Source organism: Zasmidium cellare, assembly GCF_010093935.1.
Source record: "Zasmidium cellare ATCC 36951 unplaced genomic scaffold M409scaffold_2, whole genome shotgun sequence".
NCBI lineage: Eukaryota > Fungi > Ascomycota > Dothideomycetes > Mycosphaerellales > Mycosphaerellaceae > Zasmidium > Zasmidium cellare.
Genome location: NW_022986946.1, coordinates 1,027,209 through 1,046,383, shown reverse-complemented (window position 1 = coordinate 1,046,383; position 19,175 = coordinate 1,027,209). Strand labels below are relative to the sequence as shown.

Genomic DNA, 19,175 nt, shown 5'->3' with positions numbered 1-19,175 from the left:
GACGGTCTCTTGGGATCTTTCTTTTGCCCCTCGTCGTTGTTCCTCCTGTAGTGGACGGACGGTACCATTCAGCTTTCGTTCATCTTTTTGACTGTTGACGACATATGACCCGGCCATCGTCATGAAGTCCAGTCTCTTCCTCGCTGCCCTGCCATTGGCAACAGCATTCGAATGCTCCAAATACACCTTCCAGGCCATCCTCCCAACCCAAGCGTCGGTGGCATTCGCAAGAACAGTAGCAGCAAACGCAACATTCACGGTACCTGCAGGAGACATCGCCTACCCGACCTCGCCAGTTCTCCTGCGAAGCGTCTGCGCGGTCCAGATCAACGTCACCTCGAGTCCAACTTCGGCCTACTCATTTGGCTTATTCCTACCAGATGATTGGAATAATCGATTCTTGGCAGTAGGTAACGGAGGATTCGCTGGTGGAATCAACTGGCTTGACTTGGTGCGTGAATGTGCATCCTTGAAAAGAGTGATGAAGGAATATTAATCTTGTGCAGGCCGCCGGTGTTGGATATGGATTCGCCTCCATGTCTACAGACACGGGACACAGCTCGAACAGCTCCGATGGATCCTGGGCTTTGAACAAGGAGAAACTGACCGATTGGGGCTATCGAGCCATGCATGGATCCGTCGTGTTGGCAAAGGAAGTCGTTCAGGCGTACTACGGCTCCAAGTCGAAGTACAGCTACTACTCGGGATGTTCGACAGGCGGTCGTCAAGGCCTCAAAGAAGTCGAGATGTTCCCAGAAGATTTTGATGGCGTTCTGGCGGGCTCAGCTGCTTGGTGGACAAGTCATTTGCAGACTTGGACCGTGAAAGTGGCTTTGTATAACCTACCGACGACGTCAGCTCATCATATACCACCTGCCTTGTTTCCCATCGTTGGCGCCGAGGTGTTGCGACAGTGCGATGCACAGGATGGGCTGATCGATACTATCGTTTCTGATCCAAGGGGTTGCGAGTTCATCCCAGAAGAGCTTCTATGCAAATCGCAGGTAGCGAATCAAACCGAAGCAGGTTGCTTGACTGGGCCACAGATTGATACGCTGTACAAGATCTTCAACGATTACGTTGAGACGAACCAGGTATGTCGGATGACCCAGTGCTCACTGAAAGCCTTCCTCTAACGATACGAACAGACTTTCGTATTTCCTCGATTGGAGCCAGGAAGTGAGGCGCAGTGGGAGGTCTTAATAGGAGGGAATCAGCCGAACGGTCTGGGCATCGACTATGTTCGATATTTCCTGCTCAACCAGCCAGACTGGAACTTCTACGACTTCGATTACGGCATCGTCCAAGAGGCAGACAAAGTTCAGCCTGGTAACGCGTCGGCCATAGACTTCGACATCAGCCCTTTCCATGCCAGAGGCGGTAAATTGCTGCAGTCAGTCACACCTTTGTCCCCAGCGTGCTGAAGGGGTTGTGCTAATCGATGCACAGATATCACGGCTTTGCAGACGGCCTGATACCCACCGGCTCTTCGGAGTATTTCTACAGGCAGGTGATGCGGACACTACTGCCGAAGGGAGTCGAGTTGGACTCGTGGTATCGATTCTTCCTCGTGCCAGGGATGCAACATTGCCAAGGAACACCATCCAACGTCAATGCGCCTTGGTACTTCGCAGGAGGAAATCAAGCTGGTGCACTTGGGTTGCGGCCAGGATGTGTTTCTGGAGTCCCCGGCTTCAGAGATCCCGAGCATGATATCTTGCTGGCGCTGATGAGATGGACCGAGGAAGGTCAGGCTCCAGAGTACATCATTGCAACGAAGTGGCACAACGACACACTGCAGGATAAGGTGTTCAGGCAGAGACCGTTGTGTCCTCACCCACAGCGTGCTCAGTATACTGGACAGGGCGATCCAAACGATGCATCCGATTGGCGATGTTCGTCGAGAGGCAGTCTTTCGGCTCAGCTGGTGGGCTAGTAACAAGCTCGTCGAATGAATTGCCGCGCGAGAGTGCTCCTCAGTCACATGTTCTAAGCTTCCAGTTCCATCACGTCGTTACGAGTGCACAGACAGCTCTTTGCGTGATTGTCATTCCAAGAAACATCGCGGTGATGTCAAGGTTTGCGTCGGTGTTCGCAGCGCAAGCTGAGCGGACCAATGATCAAGATCACTGTGCGACCTCGACAAACAATTGGTTGCGACAGTCAGTTTTCATGATTGACTGGCCAGGAATGAACCCTTTTGACAGCGCTGATTGCCCTTGGAATCAGACCGTACGCTGAGATGATGCAGCAGTCCCCACGGCGGAGGTCCTGAGGCTGGTCGATTTTGAAGAATGCCCAAAATTTGAGGCAAACGAGGCGCCATCTTCCACGATTCGACGACTGAAACTTCGGCTCGCCTGAACTTCTGCTCCTTTGCCTGTATTGAGAATGCGCGTCCATGTCTTGAAGCCATTCATAGAATCATGTGAGGCCGCCATCGTTAGATCGGTTTGGGCTCGAGTTTGTGTCGTCTCCCAAACAACGAGGCGGCTGATAGGCTGAGGGCCGCTGCAGCTGCAGCAAGCGCCTGCAGCTTGTGGTTGTTGCCCAATTGGTGGGGTATATGTTCCATGCAAGCAGTAGAACGGTGCCGCGGCATACGAGCGGATGCTGTGCGCCTTGCAACAAACCCGGATCGCGTGTTGCAAAACTCATTCTTTGCTGCAGCTGCCATGCTCCTTTACGCCTGCTGAGCGCCATCGATTCCCTTCAGGTTGTGCAAGGCAGCCATGCGGTGCAAGTTGATGCCAATACGAAGGCTTACTGCGACCGCAATCACTGGATGCAAACCAGCCTGGTGTGATTGTCCTGTCAAGTGCAGTTGACACAGGGTGATTGCAGAGGATACCGGCCAGTGCAAACGGTGTTCGTCTGAGCGTCCATACGGGTTCGGTGGCTCAATGTGTTACAGCCGAGCACTCTGCAATGCACGATCAAGGCATTGTGGGGGCACAGAGACCGAATGGGGCCGCCTCAAACCCGATGCTTCGGGCTCCTGCACAGCCGAATCAATTCCACGCGATTGCGGGTACCTGAAGGCCTTGAGCAGCACTGAGAGCAGTTTCTTATTGTGTGGACTGACGTACAGTATTTTGTTTTTGCGAGCGAGATGGATGCGGTGAGCTGACTCGTGGACGTGGACTTGCTGACGACAGGTAAAGTCGGGGCGCGGTTGACGAGAGAGAAATCGAAGCCAGGAAATCGTGGGATGGATGCAGGAGGGGTGCTTTTGACTCCAGGCGTGCATCCATCCGTACTGTACCGTGTAGCAAATCCGCCATCTTGCCTCTTTCGCCTCAATCAGATCTTGCGATACCACCATGTCTTGCCGCATTCACCTTCTCCTTCCACCGCCGCTCCAGACCTTCAATGCCAAGGCTGTTTACATCCGCTGCTCCACTTGAGAGCCCTGTTCGCGGCGTAGGGACGCGCACTGCTGGAGAGTCATAAGCAGCGGTGTATCACCGCTCTTCCGTCGTCATGATGTTGATGATGCTGAAGAAGAGCACCCCTGGCGCGCGTTTCGCGGTCAAGCAGCCAACTGGGAGTAAGCGAAGAAAAAGATCCAGGAAGTTTCGGCAGAGCAGGTGTGGGCGAGGCAGGCCACTGAGGAGGAGGAGCTGCAGGTGAGTCAACAGGCAATGCCGTCCGCCAAAGCCAGATCGCGAATCGCAGCGATGCGGGCTTTTTTAAGTGAAGTCGTCGGGCAGGGCATTGGGCTCGTCCACCTTTGGGTACACACGCACGATGCAGTCGACGTCAAAGAACCCCTGCAGTCCCTTGGGCTCTGACCGACGGCGACAAGAAGGTTGCCGTTGCTCGCTTCGGCCCACACGATGCTTCCCGCCCATCTGTGAGTGATTCGAGCCGGAGCGCCGCTACGTGCTAGTCTACCGTCTCCCTCCCATTTCCACCGTGCGGCGCCGACGACATGTCGTGGGCTTCACTGCTTGCGAGCGCCGTCACCCCATCGACGGCGCTCAGCGTGGGCAGCTGTCGTGCTGAAACGCAGCGACGGGCGGCCAGTCGATCAGGCGAGCGTCACATGCCATCTGAAACCCAGCCATGTGTTCGCCCATCGCTGCCAGCCTGCCAGCCAGCCTGAACTCCCCGCGAGCTCCCCAGCCGCATGATCATGACCTGCAGCAGCAGCGACCGCAGCGCCGTGCGGACGGGTGCCCTGGGCGATGCGATGCGATGCGATGGACGATGCTCTCGTCAGTGTGTTGCTCTGTTTGCTGCCGCTGGGTGCGCCCGCGCGGCGAGAAGCGCGTTAATGCCGCCGCCCGTCAGCGTCGAATGGCTGCCGCCCTAATGCACCACTGCTGCACGAAGACCCGATCCTTAAGGCTCGACTGGGCACCGAATGAGACGGGGCCTGCCCGCCGCGCTGTCGTCTGTTGCTCCTCGCTGCTGATGCCGCCGCTGCTGCTGCGACTGCGCTGCTCCCGAGCCCGTTCCGTCCACTCGTCTTCAGGCCCCGAGCGAGGTGCTAGTACAAGAAAGCAAGCCCTTCCCTGCTCCCTTTTGCCACTCTCTATCACTCTTCCAGCATTGATTGTCGTTCGAGGCTCATCTCCCTCCCTCCCTCCGCCGCCCCGTCGACGCCCTCTCGTCGATCCTGGCGCTCCCCGTCGCTGCCTGCCCGCCCGCCTGGATGTAGCAGAAGCAGTCACGTTGGCTCTCTGAACAGGCGCCGGCTTCGCGTGAACCGCGCAGGCCCGTCGGATACACCCGTCCTCACCGCTCACCGCTGCAACTACACCGTTACTTGCATACAAGTAACCCAAACATGGCATACGCCAGCTCCAGATACGGCTATCATCACCCCCAAACAGACTCTGCGCTTGACAACAAACGAGCGGCGTTTATCGACGACGACGATTCGGCTGTCTTGGATCCCTCCATACTGGATGCTGACATCATGCAAAGTCCTCACAACAACGCCTTCAGGAAGGACTCCTTCGCCAACAGCGCCGGCGTGCTGTCGCCCGTCGATGCCCATCATCAGTGGGATCAACGCTACCATGCCGGAGCCATGCCAGTCGAAGCCGCCTCCGCTGGAGCGAGCAATCCCTATCATGAGGATGGCGCCATGTACATGAGGCAAGGCAATCCCAATGCGCCTCAATTCGTCCAGCAACAGCATCACGCCCCGTCGTGGCCCTTCGAACATGGCTCAGGGAACTGCACGCCTACGACTGGCGTCGACTTCATGCCACCACCTCCACCACAGTTCGAACCAGCTCCCTATCATCGATCAGACAGCGCACATGGCAGCTTCAGTCAGGCGCCCCAAGTTCCTGCTCCCTTCAACATTCAGACTTCTGAGGCCGGTTTCATTCCCGCCCCGCAGGTTCAGACGCCTATGTCTCCTCACTCTCACCAGGACTGGATGGGAATGGCGCAGCAGGAAATGGAAGGCAGGCCATCTCACAAGCGGATGAGACCAGGTAGTCCATCAAGAAGTGTGATGGACCTGCAGAGGAGAGAGGGCATTCGCAAGAAGAATGGCCGCATCGACATCCCGCAAGAGCGGAATATCCAGACTATCGACGACATGATCGAGAAGACTACTGACGATGATCTGCTCAAGGAGCTCAAGCAACAGAAGCGCCTGCTGCGAAATCGAGAGGCCGCGTGAGTATCCCTTACCGTATGACTGCCTCATCTGATACTGACCGCACGACAGGCTTGCATCACGACAGCGTAAGAAGAAGCACACCGAGGACCTCGAGGTCAAAGAGAAGAGCTATACTCAGCAAATCACCATGCTTGAGTCGCAACTTGCAGAGCTTCACCGGGAGCGGGAGAGAGAGCGACACGTTGCCATGGAGCGACTACAGGAAGCCCAGCGCATCATCGATGCCATGCACGACGAAAAGAGAGACATGCTTGTGAGGCACAACGAAGAGGCCTCTAGCCTGCGAAAGAAAGTGCACATTCTCACGGAGCAGCTGGAAGCCGGCCCTGTGCCCATGTCTGCTACCCAAAGCAGCACCGGTCTCACAGACTTCAACGCCGAAATGGAGGCCCTTACTATGGCTGGACCACACGAGTGGGATCAGTTCATCTTGGCGAATGATCTCCATGCCGATGGCTTGAGCGACTTTCCCTACGACCCCAAGCCCGAGCTCGTCAAGCCATCGCCTGTCCTCGAAAAGAAGTCTTCCTCCGCCACTGTCACCCAAGCTTCGGCTAAGAAGGGCAACGAAAGCACAGACCAGCCAATCGCTTCAGGACTCCTCTTCATGCTGCTACTCTGCGGCGCCTTTGTTGCATCAAAGCCAGCCAATTCGCAGCCGCCCGATCTTCCAAAAATGCCCGCCAACGTACGCGCTGTTGCGCCCACTGTGCTCAACAATCTCCTCGCTGAAGCGAATCCGGCTCCCACGCATGAGCACGCCCGGGCGGTGGCAAGAATGGGCCATGAACCGATGCCGTCCAACATAGCCTACAACAGCCCCAAAGCTAGCCGGTTAGATCGGATGCACCGCAGCATTACCTCCCCCACGAAGCAGCAAGAGATCGACCAGGCATTTGCTTTGACGACCGCACAGTACGCGTCGCTTACCAACATGGACTTCCCAGGCTACGACCAGCCGCACGCCCTAGCGCAGAGTGAGCCAGCGCCACCCCCAAAACGTAATCTCGCCGAGGCTTTGGCCAACCTGGAGCAAGACCACGCTCGCAACAACAAAGCGGAAGTCTACACCCGAAGTCTGCTGTGGGATCAGATCCCTGTTGACGTCGTCCGGCAATTCAAGGAGATTGTCCGAGACCACAGTGAGATCGAAGCCCGACAGCAGCAAACCAACCGACGACAAAGTCACGACTATGCATTCAAACTTGAGCAATGAATGATGAAATGATGGAAACGAAATCACGCGGCATTAGACGACACCTCCTCTCACGAAGAAAATGAACTCACGATTCACCATGAACCACCACACCAACACCTTCTTCCACCTCCTTGTCAACATGCAGACCTTTTTTTTTAACTACACGACAGACAGCTGCATCTGGCCAGCTACCGGATCCTCCAACATACTTTTTTCGGCTTCTTCTTACCCTTTCCATTCTATTGGACATGTTCGGAAGGATGGATGATGTCCATGCAAAGACGGCTGTGTGACCAACAAGCTGTTAGACACATTTTGAATTTTGCTTTTCTGGCGATACCCTGCGATTGATCGACCAAACAACAAAAACTGGTTGCAATCCTCTTTTGTCCTGAAACACATCTTTTTGGCAGCGGTCACATTCTCTATCTACGAGTACTGGCGGCGAAGGAGCCCGACGAGGAGCTCTGTTTGTACAAATCGGCAAGATCTGACGGGGACACATGTTGACTCGATTTCTCTGAGAGAGATGTTCTTGTATCTATTCGAGAGCGGCTACAGAATTCCTGGCCAGACAGACACACAAAAATTGGTAGATAGTGTAATCATCATCACACAATCAAGCATGATACTTGGAAAAGATACATACTTGTGATCATCTGAAACTACAGTATCAAAGAATGCACATGCCCCCCAAACGCCTCGCAGGAAAAGAACAAAAATGCCCGACGGCTCATCATCGTAAAAGACCCGTAAACTTTCTCCTACACACACTTCCTGCAAGAACCAACTTTCCCGGTCGTTCCTAAAAACCTGATGACCTGACCGCTCATCAATCATTCTACCCCGTGTGCTCTCATAGACTTCCAACCTGCATAACCATCAACGCAGGCGGTAATACACCCAATTCGACGAAGAGCTCTCCGGAGAAACAAACACCTGTCAAAAAACGTGAACGTGACTTGCTCGAGAACAGGCTCCCACTTCAAGATCCCGACCTGAACCTCGACACGGGTTTCGATGAGAGGTATCCCGCGGGAGGTTATTGTGGTAGTGAGAGGATGCCCTACACGCAACGGCCTGCGACTGCGTGTACTTATTTTGGATTATACTTGTCCTTCCAGATCCTACAAGCGCACAAGTCTGGTCAGCTTTTCTGTTCGATGCAGTGCATGAGAGTAGGAAGAGCAGGTGATGCATGCATGCAGCAACAGCAGCACTGCCGCGATCTTGCCGAGACGGGAAACGGTGGGTGTGGAGGGAGGCTGGCAGGGCCATGAGATGTTGGAAGTGTCGTAAGCTGCATGGCTCGACAGACGAATCGCCGGGAAGCGTTGCATCGTGCAGCTGTTGCGACTTGCGAGAGGCAGGTACATGCAAGCTTCTTTGGGGCTGCCGCCGCACGCGCAATCGAAGGGAGGGAGGGAAGAGCCACACCCTCCCTTCCCGACGAGAGACCGTTGCCGCATAGCTTGATGGACAGATGACTTCTTGGTGGTGTGTAGATGAGGGAGCGAGGGAGATGCAAAGAGGATCGCGATGGGATACGTACCATGAATTACCAACACTCTTCTTCCCTTGAGATTCGCCGAGTCGTAAGTACTGCGCCGCTTTGAACTAGATGTCGCATCGCAGTCAGCCTTGGAAATTCCTGACATCTGACTTGCATGAATGATGGAAGGGAATGGGGGATGGTGCCCAACTTTCGAGGCGCTATGCCCGTGGCTTCGCTGCTGCAGTAGCGAGCAATGAGATCCTACCAGCAGCTGTCTTGTCTTCGGCCGGATGGCGTAGGCAGGCAGGCAAGCACGTAAGGCATTCGTGCATCTGCCATACCGGCCCTTTTGTGCATGGCGTCATGTATATGCACGTCCGGGAGTCGCATGTGCTCCTCTTTCTGGGTCTCACGTGGAATAGATTGGTAGGAGAACAGAGTAGTCAAACTCACCTTGTCTTTGGCGCCCCCAAACCCTTCGAGGTAACACCAAGCGGCCTCCTCCATAGCGTCTGTGTCGCCGAGATTTGCTGCCGTTTCGTAGTACTGTCGTGCGGCTATCGCGTCCGTCTTCACGCCCCAGCCGTGTCGGAAGCAGTTGGCCAGCTCGAAGATGGCCAGAACCAGCTCGCCTTTGGCCGCACCGCCTTTCTTCATGCCGGATGAGAGGGCCTGTTCTTCGATCGATGCCGAGTTGGATGCTGCGAGTGAGAGGTAGTGTATGGCCCTGTCCGCTTCAACAGGTATTCCCCATCCATGGCGCAGAGCGAGGCCGTAGAGCACCTGCGCAAGAGCGTTGTTTGCTCCCTTTGGATTCGCAAGCTGTCCAAACATCTCTGTCGATAGCCTCAGGTCCCCTTCCTCATGAAGCCGAATGGCCTCCTGGATATTGACATCGCCAGCCGCGTCAGATATGCTCGGACTCCTACTCCTATGCCTCGACGTCCCTTCGCTCTGTTCAGCTTGTTCTTGTCCCTGTCCTTCCCTCAAAGGACTGCTCATAGCCAGAATTGTCGCTCTCTTCTCCCACTGCGCCTCCCGCTGCTCTTTCGCCGCCTTGTCCTCAGCTCCATCTACACTCGTCCCCGCCGTCGGCGCGAAAGCATCGGGCGCGGCAGGCAGATCCTCCGGCACATGCGTGCTCGACTCCGCCGATGCGGATCTCGAGCGATCCCGGCGAAGGTGCAGCCTTTCCGAAAGCCTTCGCTCTCCCTTAGTTCTGACCGGCAGCTGCTGACTGGACGTTTCCGCTACGCTGGAGAGGACTGCCGTGGACGAGGGATCCTTGGATATGGATGAGCTGGAAGAGTGGCGGAAGCCGAGTGTCCTTCGGTGCTCTTTCTTCTCGGTGCTGGGGCGGCCGGTGTGGTCATCTGGGTGCGTTGGTGGCTCGATGATCTCCTCTGACTCCGTAGTCGAGCGTATGAATTTGAACTGCGGCACGTCCAAATGCGATTCGCTCGCAGCTTCTTGATCTGCCCCAATCTTCTCCTTCTTCTTGAGTAAATCTTTCAGGTGCGGCATGGCCGTGTGTGTGTCGTGTTTGGCAGGACGCGTTGGCTGCGGGGCCGTAGGGATATTGGTCGCGGAAAGGTGGAGTGAATAGGACAAAGAGATTTGAGAAAATCGGCCTACCGAGGAGTGTTCTGGGTGTTTCAAGTCCTACAGAGGCGTGTCATATTTTGAAGGCCATTGGAGGCAGTGTGTTTGCTTTCTTTCGCGCTGATCCATCAGGCCAAGCTGGCTGAGCCTGGTGGCTGTGCGCGTTTGGGCGCCAAAAAGATTGCTACCAAACGCAGTGCGGTGATGACATGAACGAGCGAAAGATGCAATGAAACATCAAGGTCACGGTACGAGCAGTGGTTAGTGTTTTCGGTATGCTCGAGAGTTGTGAAAAGTATTCAGGAATGTAGCACAGACCAGACTGAAAGCAACTAGTGCATTGTATTTCTTCTCGATTCTTCTGATTCTATCTTTCCTTTTGCTGAACTCAATGTGGATATCATGATCGATGTAAACCATACTCGGCTCTTCGAGAGCTATCAATGTCCTGCCTGAGGCCCTGCCCGAAGCTGTATGCATCTGGAAGGCAGGCTTCCGATCCTAAGAAAAGGCAATGAAATCCTGTTGTTGCGAAAGCTCGTGACTGTCGTCGTCCATGTCGATGTCCTCCGCGACATCTGAATCACCCTCATTCTTGTCGTCATCGCTGCTCGAGACATCGGAATCATCTTCAGAGCCGGTCTTGGCTTGACGCTCAGCGGCTTTGCGCAGAGCGCCGGCGCGATCGATGTGTGGAAGATTGCAAGCATTCTTCTCACGATTCGCGCAGCGACCATGGTTGGCATAGTCAGGGCACTCGACAACATGACGTTTCTCACAATCAGCGCCCTTGGAGCAAAAGCCCAGGGTAGCGAAAGGACGGCAAACGGAAGCGGCAGGGGAAACATTGACATGGGGATAGCGGCATGCACTGTTGGTGCAGTTGCCGCGAAGGAAATGGGTGCACGCCGGCACACGGTGGTAGGTCGGTTCGTGGGACAAGTCGCAACTGCGTCCAGCTTTGCAAGCGCCCGTGCGCATGAAGTCTTTGCAAATGGCGACTTTCGTGGGATCGTGGGTGAATCGGCAGGCTGGGCCGAAAGAACAAGTACCTGTAACAGATATCAGCTTCTGAGGGGGTAGCTTACCGGCATACCATTGCTACGGGGAGCCGAAGCGTGGCCAGTGAGTAGGGGATGATAGGAATTCGGTACCGTGCTTCGTGAAATTCTCGCATTGCGGAACTTGGAGGCGACTGCGATGGCGTTCAGGTAAGTCCAAATCTTCCATGTACAGGCCATCCTTTCCACAATACCTCTTCTTGCCAGGAGCAGCGCGTATCAGATTACCGTGTTTCGTGCGGAGGAACTGTACGTCTGCAACCTTCGCTATCTTGGGTGTCTTCTTCGCGGCGGTCGCCGAGTCTGATATATTTAGTTCCTTCTCTTGCTTATGCGATTTTGAGCACCCACCGGTGATACGAATCAGTTTGCTGCCACCTGCGTGTATCTGAAATCGAATCCCATCGATGACGAGTTCACGAGCGGGCTCTGCTGCTGCCTTGGTGGGTATTGGAGGAATCGAAGTAGCGGGGTTCGGACGGGTAGAGGGGTAGGGGTTAGGTTGGAGTTGCTTTTGCTCTTGAGCGGACGAGGTCACTGGATGAGGTTGCCCCATTGCCGCTGCTTGTCCTGAAATGAGCGCCTGGCTGGCTGGTGTGGACGGCGCAGACTCGCGGTCGACTGCTCCTGTAGGTTGGCCACCTCCAAGCACAAGGACACGGTTCTTGTGGGTTTGGTGATGTCGCGGTCTACCTCCTCTGTCAAATGGTGCCCAGCGAGCATTGCCGCGAGTCGCATCTTGCGCGAAGTGACGACCGCCGCATTGGGTGGGATGATGCTGTTTGCGCTTGTTGATTCGGCCCTGGAGTGCAATGATCTTGGCCTGCAGTTCGGCCGGGTCGCTCATGTTGGTGGTAGTTAGTACGCGCGAAATGCAAACTACAAAATGTCACTGTCTGAGGTGGGTTTTGTTGTTGCGCCTCGACAGGCTTGTTTCGGTGGCGGTGGTGGTGGTTGTGTCGAGAAGATGGAAGCGACTGAAAGAAACAGAAGAGGTCGCGCTTCGAGGTGGCCCGAGCGTTATCGGCGGCGCTAACAACGCCAAGCCCGCACACTCAAGCGAGCGCTTCACTCCAATTCTCGTTCTCTGCGAATCTCGACCAGCGACAAACATCCGACAACACCCAGTCCATCGCCCACCACCGCAAAAATGGCTGACGAAGAATACGTGAGTGCTCATCAATGCATTGCTCGCATTTCTACCAATTCTAACGACTCTACAGAACGCTGAGGAGGCTGCCGGTACGCGCACTCTGCACTCATCCAGGCGCTCCTTCATGAGCACCCTATATGGCTAAAACCCTGTGGACGGGCCACGAAGGGGCGCTGGAAGATAGGATATCGGCTGACACAATGGGTTTTTACAGAGCTCAAGAGAAAGAGAGCGTTCCGCAAGTTCTCTTACCGCGGCATCGACCTTGACGAGTGAGTGCATAAAATTGGACACTTTGGAGACAGTCCTCGGGCAGACCATGTCACAATACTGACACTTCACCAGGCTCCTCGACCTCTCGTCCGAGCAGCTCCGTGATGTCGTCCACGCCCGCGCTCGCCGTCGGTTCAACCGTGGTCTCAAGCGCAAGCCTATGGGTCTGATCAAGAAGCTTCGCAAGGCCAAGCAGGAGGCCAAGCCAAACGAGAAGCCAGACCTCGTCAAGACTCACCTCCGTGACATGATCATCGTCCCAGAGATGATTGGCTCTGTCGTCGGTGTCTACTCGGGCAAGGAGTTCAACCAGGTTGAGATCAAGCCTGAGATGGTTGGCCACTACCTTGCAGAATTCTCCATCTCCTAGTACGTATAACCGAGAGTATTGCGATGTGAGTATGAGACTAACAACTCAAACAGCAAGCCAGTCAAGCACGGTCGTCCAGGTATCGGTGCCACCCACTCCTCGCGTTTCATCCCATTGAAGTAGACGTGGGTCGGGGCGTTTTGGGGGGAATATCATGGCTTTCGCCGATGCTCAGATCATCATGAGCGTTTCTGCACATGAAAAGACTAGGCAATGAAATGAAGACACCGTCACATGCACCTCACTTTCGTTCAGCTGCTTTTCAGCACCGTCTCCTCATTTTGACTTCTGCAAGCCCACTCTTCCACCACAACTTCCACTAGCACAATCACACTCACCATCAACACCGACATTCAGTACTACTCCAGGTACAGCGCAAGCACACAAACTATATCCTCCTCCCATGAGCTCCCGGCTGATATACAAGCGACAGCCACAGATCTCTCTCTCGACTTTGCGAAACTTCAAACCCTTCTGCTATTCTCTGCTGGGCGTGCACACTCAGCAGCGATGGCTTCCAGCTTTCCAATATCCGGCGACGAAGACGTCGAGATCCTTCTGACCTCCGATGACCAAGACGACACATTCCAGCTGCATAGCTACGTCCTCGCCCTCCACTCCAGATGGTTCAAAGCAAGCATCAGTGAGCGCTGGAACGGCACCAAGTCGACGACTGATGGCGGCAAGGACCGCTGGGTCTACGTGCTGCGTTTCGACAAGGACGACGCCTTCGGTCTGCTCGCTCGTCAAGAGAAGGCAACTGAGTCGGAGAACACTACCACAGAGATGATTACACGCAAACTTCCAGCAGATGCGTCTGCGGCAGTCAAGAAGCTTCACAAGCAGCGGCTGCCTCGTGTCAATGCCCACAAGCGCGTGTTCGAAGCGATGTACCACATCACGCCAACTTTCGAGACTTCGTTCCAAGAAGCCAGAACCTCAATGCTACAGGTCACGGAGGTGGCAGAGGCATACGAGTGCCAACAAGTCGCCAAGATCCACGTCGTCAACCACTTGAACTTCTCCCGCAATGACGTCCTGGACAGCTGCGCATCTGACCCTCTCCAAATGCTGGAACTCGCCTCGGCCGTCAAAGCAGAGTGGCTGTTCACCGAAGCCTCCATTGCCATCCTTGGCCTGTGGAGAGGGGCCTTCGCCAAGTGCGAGCCCGGACTGCGTGCGATGGGATGTTGGGATCTGTTTCAGGAGAAGCGAGCCCATTTCCGCGAGAAACTCATGGCCTGCGAAAGGCGATTGTTCGAGATGCAACCTGCCTACTGTTACAAGGCAACGGCCGAAATGAAGGGCAGTGGTCAGCTCGCCATCGACTTTTTCCGGCAGTGGCTTTCGGAGCAGTTGAGCAACGACGGCGGCTCTCACATGAAAGCAGGATACGCAGCGCTATACCGAGATATCTCGAGAAGACAGCGGAAGTCGGACACCACACCGGACGAGATGCAGCAAGTCACCAGCTTCCTGACTAAGTGCCACTCGACCTTGGAGGAATCGCAGGTGTCCAAGGAGGTGTATAAGACGTTTGGGATGGCCGCAAGTGTCCTCGCGCCAATTCTGAAGAACAAGTCGATGCAACAGGACAACGAAGGCCATTCCCATCGAGATCTGACTTTCATGACCATCAACGCAAGCAAGATTCCATGGGCTCAGAAGAAGTGAGACCATGGTGAACTGGATGAGCTTTGTGAAGGTAGCGAGAGATCGACTGGGAAAGCAGCAGTAAATACTTGAGGTATGGGCACTCGGTCGATGTGACGATTCCAGCTGGGTTTGGGCGATACGGCAACACCAGTACTTGGGCGATACCAACTTCCAAGGATCTGGAAGTTTTCACATATCCGGAGCATTGACAAGAGTAACAAAAGTTGAAACAAGAGCATTCAGAAGTGTGCCCTCAGTCCTTTTCTCTTCAGTAGCACATTGAGTATAGTGTACAAACACCCCCGACAATCCATCTATACACAACGGCGATTCTGATCGCCTCTCGTCTTCATCCTTGGCTCCACCAAAGAACGGAGCAGTGTCCCGAACGCCATCGCCTACAGCACTTGCGCTCCTCAGAGGGTGAGAGTAGTACAATTTAAACCGTCAGAAGAACCATGCGTGCCCGACAACACTTTTCCCGCCCGCTCATAACACCTCGCCGATGATCTTGCTGGCCTCCTTGTAGGTGGCGAGCAGCTTCTCGCATTTCTCGCGTTCTTCCCGTACACCATCGTCTTCGTAGAGAAGTTCTTCGAAAAGGCTCTCGCGGTAGAGTTCAGACACCAGTCGGTTTTGTACTGCGTCCTTTGAATGGTTGACGAGCAGGTGCATTACGGCCTTGGGTACTTGATCGGCGATTGTCTCTCGTACAATGTTGAAGTAGTTGCTGATGAGGCGGCGGATAAGTTCTGTCTCGAGAGATTCGCGCTCGGTCAGTGCAGGTCCGGCAGGATCATCCTGAAGTCGTCTGTTAGCATCATACCCCAGTCGACTGAATGGAAATACTCACCAAGCCATTATCCTCTTGTTCGAAATCGTCCACAGCGAGCTCCTGTACTGGAGGCGGCCGTGTGTCCCCTCGCCTGAAACTAGCACTTATGCTGGGCTCAGTGTTCTGGCTGACGTGTCGGTTGCCAAAGTTCGTGCCTGGTAGTGAGCTTGCCGTGTTTTGCCCAGGCAGAGCGCCAGCGCTCGCACCGCTCTCTTTGCCGAAGAAGTAGTTGAGGAAAGAATCCTTTCCTCCAGGACCTCCATTGGCGGGATGACCAATTCTGTGACCGTCTCTGCCAATTGCAGGGCTCATGCTTCTGCTCTCTTTAGTCTTTGGCGCGTTCCGAATCGGTAACACAGATGGTAGCTCTTCTTCATCGTCTTCTGGAGTGTGGGTCCCGTTGACACCCTCCAATTCCTTCTTCCTCCTGGCGTCCCTCTTCCGCTTTTCCTCAGCAGCAGCGGCCTTCTTCTCTCTCTCGTGCTTATCCTGCATGACGCTACTCATTGCAGCGGCAGCGCCGAGGAAGTTGGGATGGTTCGTATTGATGTATGCTCGCTGTATCGAAATCAGGCTCTCGACGTACGACGAACTGGGTCCAAGCCGTTCACGTAGCAGATCTGAGACGACCTCGATGAGTCTGCCCTGCATCCGTGGATATCTCGAAAGCTCATTTGAGCCGCATGTGTGGCAGATCTTGATGAGCTCCTCGTACACAAGCTCGACACACCGCTGGCTGGGTATTTCCAGCAGCTTGATCTGTGGCTTGACCAAGAGATCAAAGGCAAGCTCTGGCACGAATAGAGAAGGCCTTGGTCCAGTCGAGTTTCGGATGGCTGTGCGAATGTCGAGAGATGACAAGTTGTGTGTAGGATCTATGGTCTCTAGGCTGTTTCCAAAGACAGAGTTGAAGATGTAATAGATGCGAGCACCACCGCAAAGTTCTTTGGTGCTGATCTCGGACGAGGTACCATCAATCGAAGAGATGAAGGAGGTGGCGAAACGTGTCATCAGTTGAAGAATGAGTGAGCCCCGATGCTCCTTGCCAGTAAAGGTGTCGGTGCCGTAAGACGCAAGCTCTTGTTGTGTTTGTCCCATAAGAGTGTTCAAACGGGCTTTGATATCCGGTAACCGTTCTCGAATGTGCTGCATCAGAGTCGTGTTGAGTGTCTTTGCCAGGTACTGTGTGCCACATCTCGGTGCAATATTTCGGTAGGCGGGGTGGGTACGGAAGAATTCACGCTCAGCAGCAAGCGCATCAGACATGCTCTTGTTCCCCTGAATGTCTTGTTGCGACCTGTTCACAACGCCGATGAAACCAAGCTTCAATGGATACACTCGTCCTGATAGAATGTCCAGAGCGTTGGTGCCGTGATCCATCAAATCCAGCTTGGTGAGTACGCCAATGGTACGCTTGCCAACAGGGTCGACATGTCGAGCAAGCTTGAGCGCTTCTGAGTTGACGATGTCTACGTTCGCCGGAGACACAGCAAGGATAATACTGTTCGGCTTCGCAATGTACTCTGTGATGAGGTTGCGAGTCTGTTTCTCGATATCTGTGGGCTGGTCGCCGATTGGTACCTTAGTCAGACCTGGCAAATCCACCAGCGTAAGGCTGAGGACGTGGGGCGAGTAGATCTTGAGGTTAATGGGTTGTCGGTTGATGCCCTTGTTGGCGCCAGCTATTCTGTTGGTCTCTGCCTCAATCTCGCGCTTCACCTCTTGGAAGTCGTAAAATCTGCGCCCTGGCATGTGGTTGAACTCTCCCCACTCATCTTGCCCTGCTACTGAAGCAGGCGTGTGCGGTACATGGACTTCATCGTCGGTGGGCTTGTCGTTTCGGTCGGAGGGGAGATTGATGAGCTGGAGAATGAGTGGTCTCCTAGTTACGATGCCGCTGCCTCGAGGGAGAAAGTCTCGGCCGACGATGTTCTCAAGGACTGAAGATTTACCAGAGGATTGCGAGCCGACGACGACCTATAGGACGTTAGCTGAAACATGTTAAGGCGCATGCGGCAGCTGGGAGAGCTTCGTACAATTTGGGGGAGGTCCAAGGAGTCGTTTCCGATGGTGTTAAAGACCAGATCCTGCAGCTTGTTGACGACGTTGAGAAGGTCCTCGCCGAGGGCCGCCATGGCTGATGGGATGGGCAGACGATGCTGCGGAAGACGGGTAGTGTTTTGTTGTTTGACGACCTGAAGCCAAAGCAGAGGGGCCTCAAAAGCTTCTCGAAACCGGGACCGCCCCGGCCACGCTTCGCCGTTTCAAGTCAGTCGCGGTGTCTGTGCGGTCGCGAGGTGTAGAGTTCTGCTCTGGAGGGAGTTGTTGAGCGGTCGTGGGTAGGAGAACTGGTGCAAGTCCAAGTCTGCTTCGTCCTGCGCCAACCTGGAGGTCGACTTGACGTCCCGTCGCTCTGTTTGGGTTGGCGCGTCTGGTGCCGCGGGCGACGGACTTGCACGTGATGCCGATCTATTCACTTTCTCGGTCTTGCGCTCCGACTTTCAACAATCTCCAAACAAAATATGCATCGTCTTTCATGGATAATTTGCACTGCACGAAAAGCACTCTTGCTACATACGCAGAGTCCTGCGCATTCAGGCTGATCCGATTGATACTGCGCCTGATAGCCGCCTCCTGACCCAGTGTCTCATCATTCTCCGCGTCCGCATCAGGAGAGCAAGCACTGGCCCAGCAATTCGACTCGTCTCGTCCCTCTGGCATCGACCGCGTCTCCATCACCAATTGACGATGCTGGCTCGACCATCAAGCTGCCTTCAGACCATTCGCGGTGCTACCATAGAACGTGAAGGAGATGCTCAAGCTCAACGTCAGCGTGCAGCTCTGGAGACCAATGGCGGGGAAGTATTGCAGGCACGCGACCTCTTTCCCTCTCTGCCTTCCTTGTCCTCTCTCGAACGTATCATTCCACTTTCCATACTGTGAAGAAAGCAAAGCAACAACGAAACATGAAGCTCTCAGCTGCCATTCTCAGCTTTGCATGGTGCTCTGCAGTAGCAGTCGCGAAGCCATTGCTTGACCAGAAGCCTCTCAACGTAGACGGCCGATTTGACCTGATCCAGCAGTATGTTCAAGACCATCGAAAGGTCGATTCAAGGAAGTGATTAAAGCGAAACAGACTGAAGAAGGCTGAGATCATTCCAACCGTTCTGGACGCGTTCCATCCATTCCTTACGATTTCCATCTCATGGAAGAAGGCCGACGTCGACGTGGGCAACACCATCAAGCCCAAGAAAGTCAAGAATACACCAGACGTGCAGCTCATCGATGACTTACCGGAATTGAAGAGGACGCTCCCGCAGCTTACCCTCGCCTTGACTGACCCCGATGCGAAAAGCAGAGATGATCCGGTCTGGAGCGAGATGTGCCACTGGATTGCTACAGGCATTCCATTAACATCCGACGGAACGATTGACACGTCTCAAGACTTCAAGGAGGTTGTTCCCTATAAAGCACCTGCTCCGCCCAAGAAGACTGGCAAGCACAGATACGTGTTCGTAGCACTGACTCCTAAGAACGGAACCCACGAGCCATTGAATCTCACTGCGCCTGCTGATCGCCAGCATTGGGGTTATGGAAAGGAGAGGATGGGCGTTCGTCAGTGGGCGGAGGACAATGGTTTGGCTGTTATTGGTAGGCGTCCTGAGGTTAGAGCTTTCATTTTGGATTCTAATCATCGACAGGAGCAAACTTCTTCTATGCGCAGCATAAGAAGCAGTGAAGCAGTCGTGGACACAATATCGATCTTGGACGTTGATTTGACCTTTGCTTGTGTGGGAAGGTGTTCGAGACACGCAACAGCGGCAACAGTGATAGTATGTCGTCCATAGCGCCAGAAAACTGGCCCTCAACACGCCGTCTTGGAGC

At 54.5% G+C, this 19,175-nt stretch overlaps 8 protein-coding genes across 8 annotated transcripts; 5 read left to right on the top strand and 3 right to left on the bottom strand.

Annotated features, from left to right (window-relative positions):
• Positions 1 to 121: 121 nt before the first annotated feature.
• On the top strand, positions 122 to 1,936 carry M409DRAFT_16968 (uncharacterized protein; the record flags this gene model as incomplete). The annotated part of the gene is made up of 4 exons (XM_033803843.1): positions 122 to 451; positions 507 to 1,094; positions 1,149 to 1,393; positions 1,450 to 1,936. 4 exons carry the CDS (start codon positions 122 to 124, stop codon positions 1,934 to 1,936), a joined length of 1,650 nt encoding a protein of 549 aa, XP_033673907.1.
• Positions 1,937 to 4,795: 2,859 nt separating this feature from the next.
• M409DRAFT_16967 (uncharacterized protein) lies at positions 4,796 to 6,863 on the top strand (the record flags this gene model as incomplete). The annotated part of the gene is made up of 2 exons (XM_033803842.1): positions 4,796 to 5,643; positions 5,696 to 6,863. 2 exons carry the CDS (start codon positions 4,796 to 4,798, stop codon positions 6,861 to 6,863), a joined length of 2,016 nt encoding a protein of 671 aa, XP_033673906.1.
• Positions 6,864 to 7,941: 1,078 nt separating this feature from the next.
• On the bottom strand, positions 7,942 to 9,864 carry M409DRAFT_62650 (uncharacterized protein; the record flags this gene model as incomplete). The annotated part of the gene is made up of 3 exons (XM_033815265.1): positions 7,942 to 7,972; positions 8,398 to 8,462; positions 8,794 to 9,864. 3 exons carry the CDS (start codon positions 9,862 to 9,864, stop codon positions 7,942 to 7,944), a joined length of 1,167 nt encoding a protein of 388 aa, XP_033673905.1.
• Positions 9,865 to 10,443: 579 nt separating this feature from the next.
• On the bottom strand, positions 10,444 to 11,850 carry M409DRAFT_16965 (uncharacterized protein; the record flags this gene model as incomplete). Its single annotated transcript, XM_033803841.1, has 3 exons — positions 10,444 to 10,994; positions 11,097 to 11,306; positions 11,355 to 11,850. The coding sequence occupies 3 exons, from the start codon at positions 11,848 to 11,850 to the stop codon at positions 10,444 to 10,446; spliced, it is 1,257 nt and encodes a 418-aa protein (XP_033673904.1).
• A 303-nt stretch (positions 11,851 to 12,153) lies between these two features.
• On the top strand, positions 12,154 to 12,922 carry M409DRAFT_62649 (uncharacterized protein; the record flags this gene model as incomplete). The annotated part of the gene is made up of 4 exons (XM_033815264.1): positions 12,154 to 12,171; positions 12,373 to 12,428; positions 12,502 to 12,798; positions 12,853 to 12,922. The coding sequence occupies 4 exons, from the start codon at positions 12,154 to 12,156 to the stop codon at positions 12,920 to 12,922; spliced, it is 441 nt and encodes a 146-aa protein (XP_033673903.1).
• A 387-nt stretch (positions 12,923 to 13,309) lies between these two features.
• Positions 13,310 to 14,473, top strand: M409DRAFT_16963 (uncharacterized protein; the record flags this gene model as incomplete). Its single annotated transcript, XM_033803840.1, has 1 exon — positions 13,310 to 14,473. The coding sequence occupies one exon, from the start codon at positions 13,310 to 13,312 to the stop codon at positions 14,471 to 14,473; it is 1,164 nt and encodes a 387-aa protein (XP_033673902.1).
• A 471-nt stretch (positions 14,474 to 14,944) lies between these two features.
• Positions 14,945 to 17,425, bottom strand: M409DRAFT_49511 (uncharacterized protein; the record flags this gene model as incomplete). The annotated part of the gene is made up of 3 exons (XM_033811262.1): positions 14,945 to 15,256; positions 15,309 to 17,267; positions 17,327 to 17,425. The coding sequence occupies 3 exons, from the start codon at positions 17,423 to 17,425 to the stop codon at positions 14,945 to 14,947; spliced, it is 2,370 nt and encodes a 789-aa protein (XP_033673901.1).
• An 831-nt stretch (positions 17,426 to 18,256) lies between these two features.
• M409DRAFT_16961 (uncharacterized protein) lies at positions 18,257 to 19,029 on the top strand (the record flags this gene model as incomplete). Its single annotated transcript, XM_033803839.1, has 3 exons — positions 18,257 to 18,372; positions 18,427 to 18,941; positions 18,992 to 19,029. The coding sequence occupies 3 exons, from the start codon at positions 18,257 to 18,259 to the stop codon at positions 19,027 to 19,029; spliced, it is 669 nt and encodes a 222-aa protein (XP_033673900.1).
• Between the last annotated feature and the right edge of the window lie 146 nt (positions 19,030 to 19,175).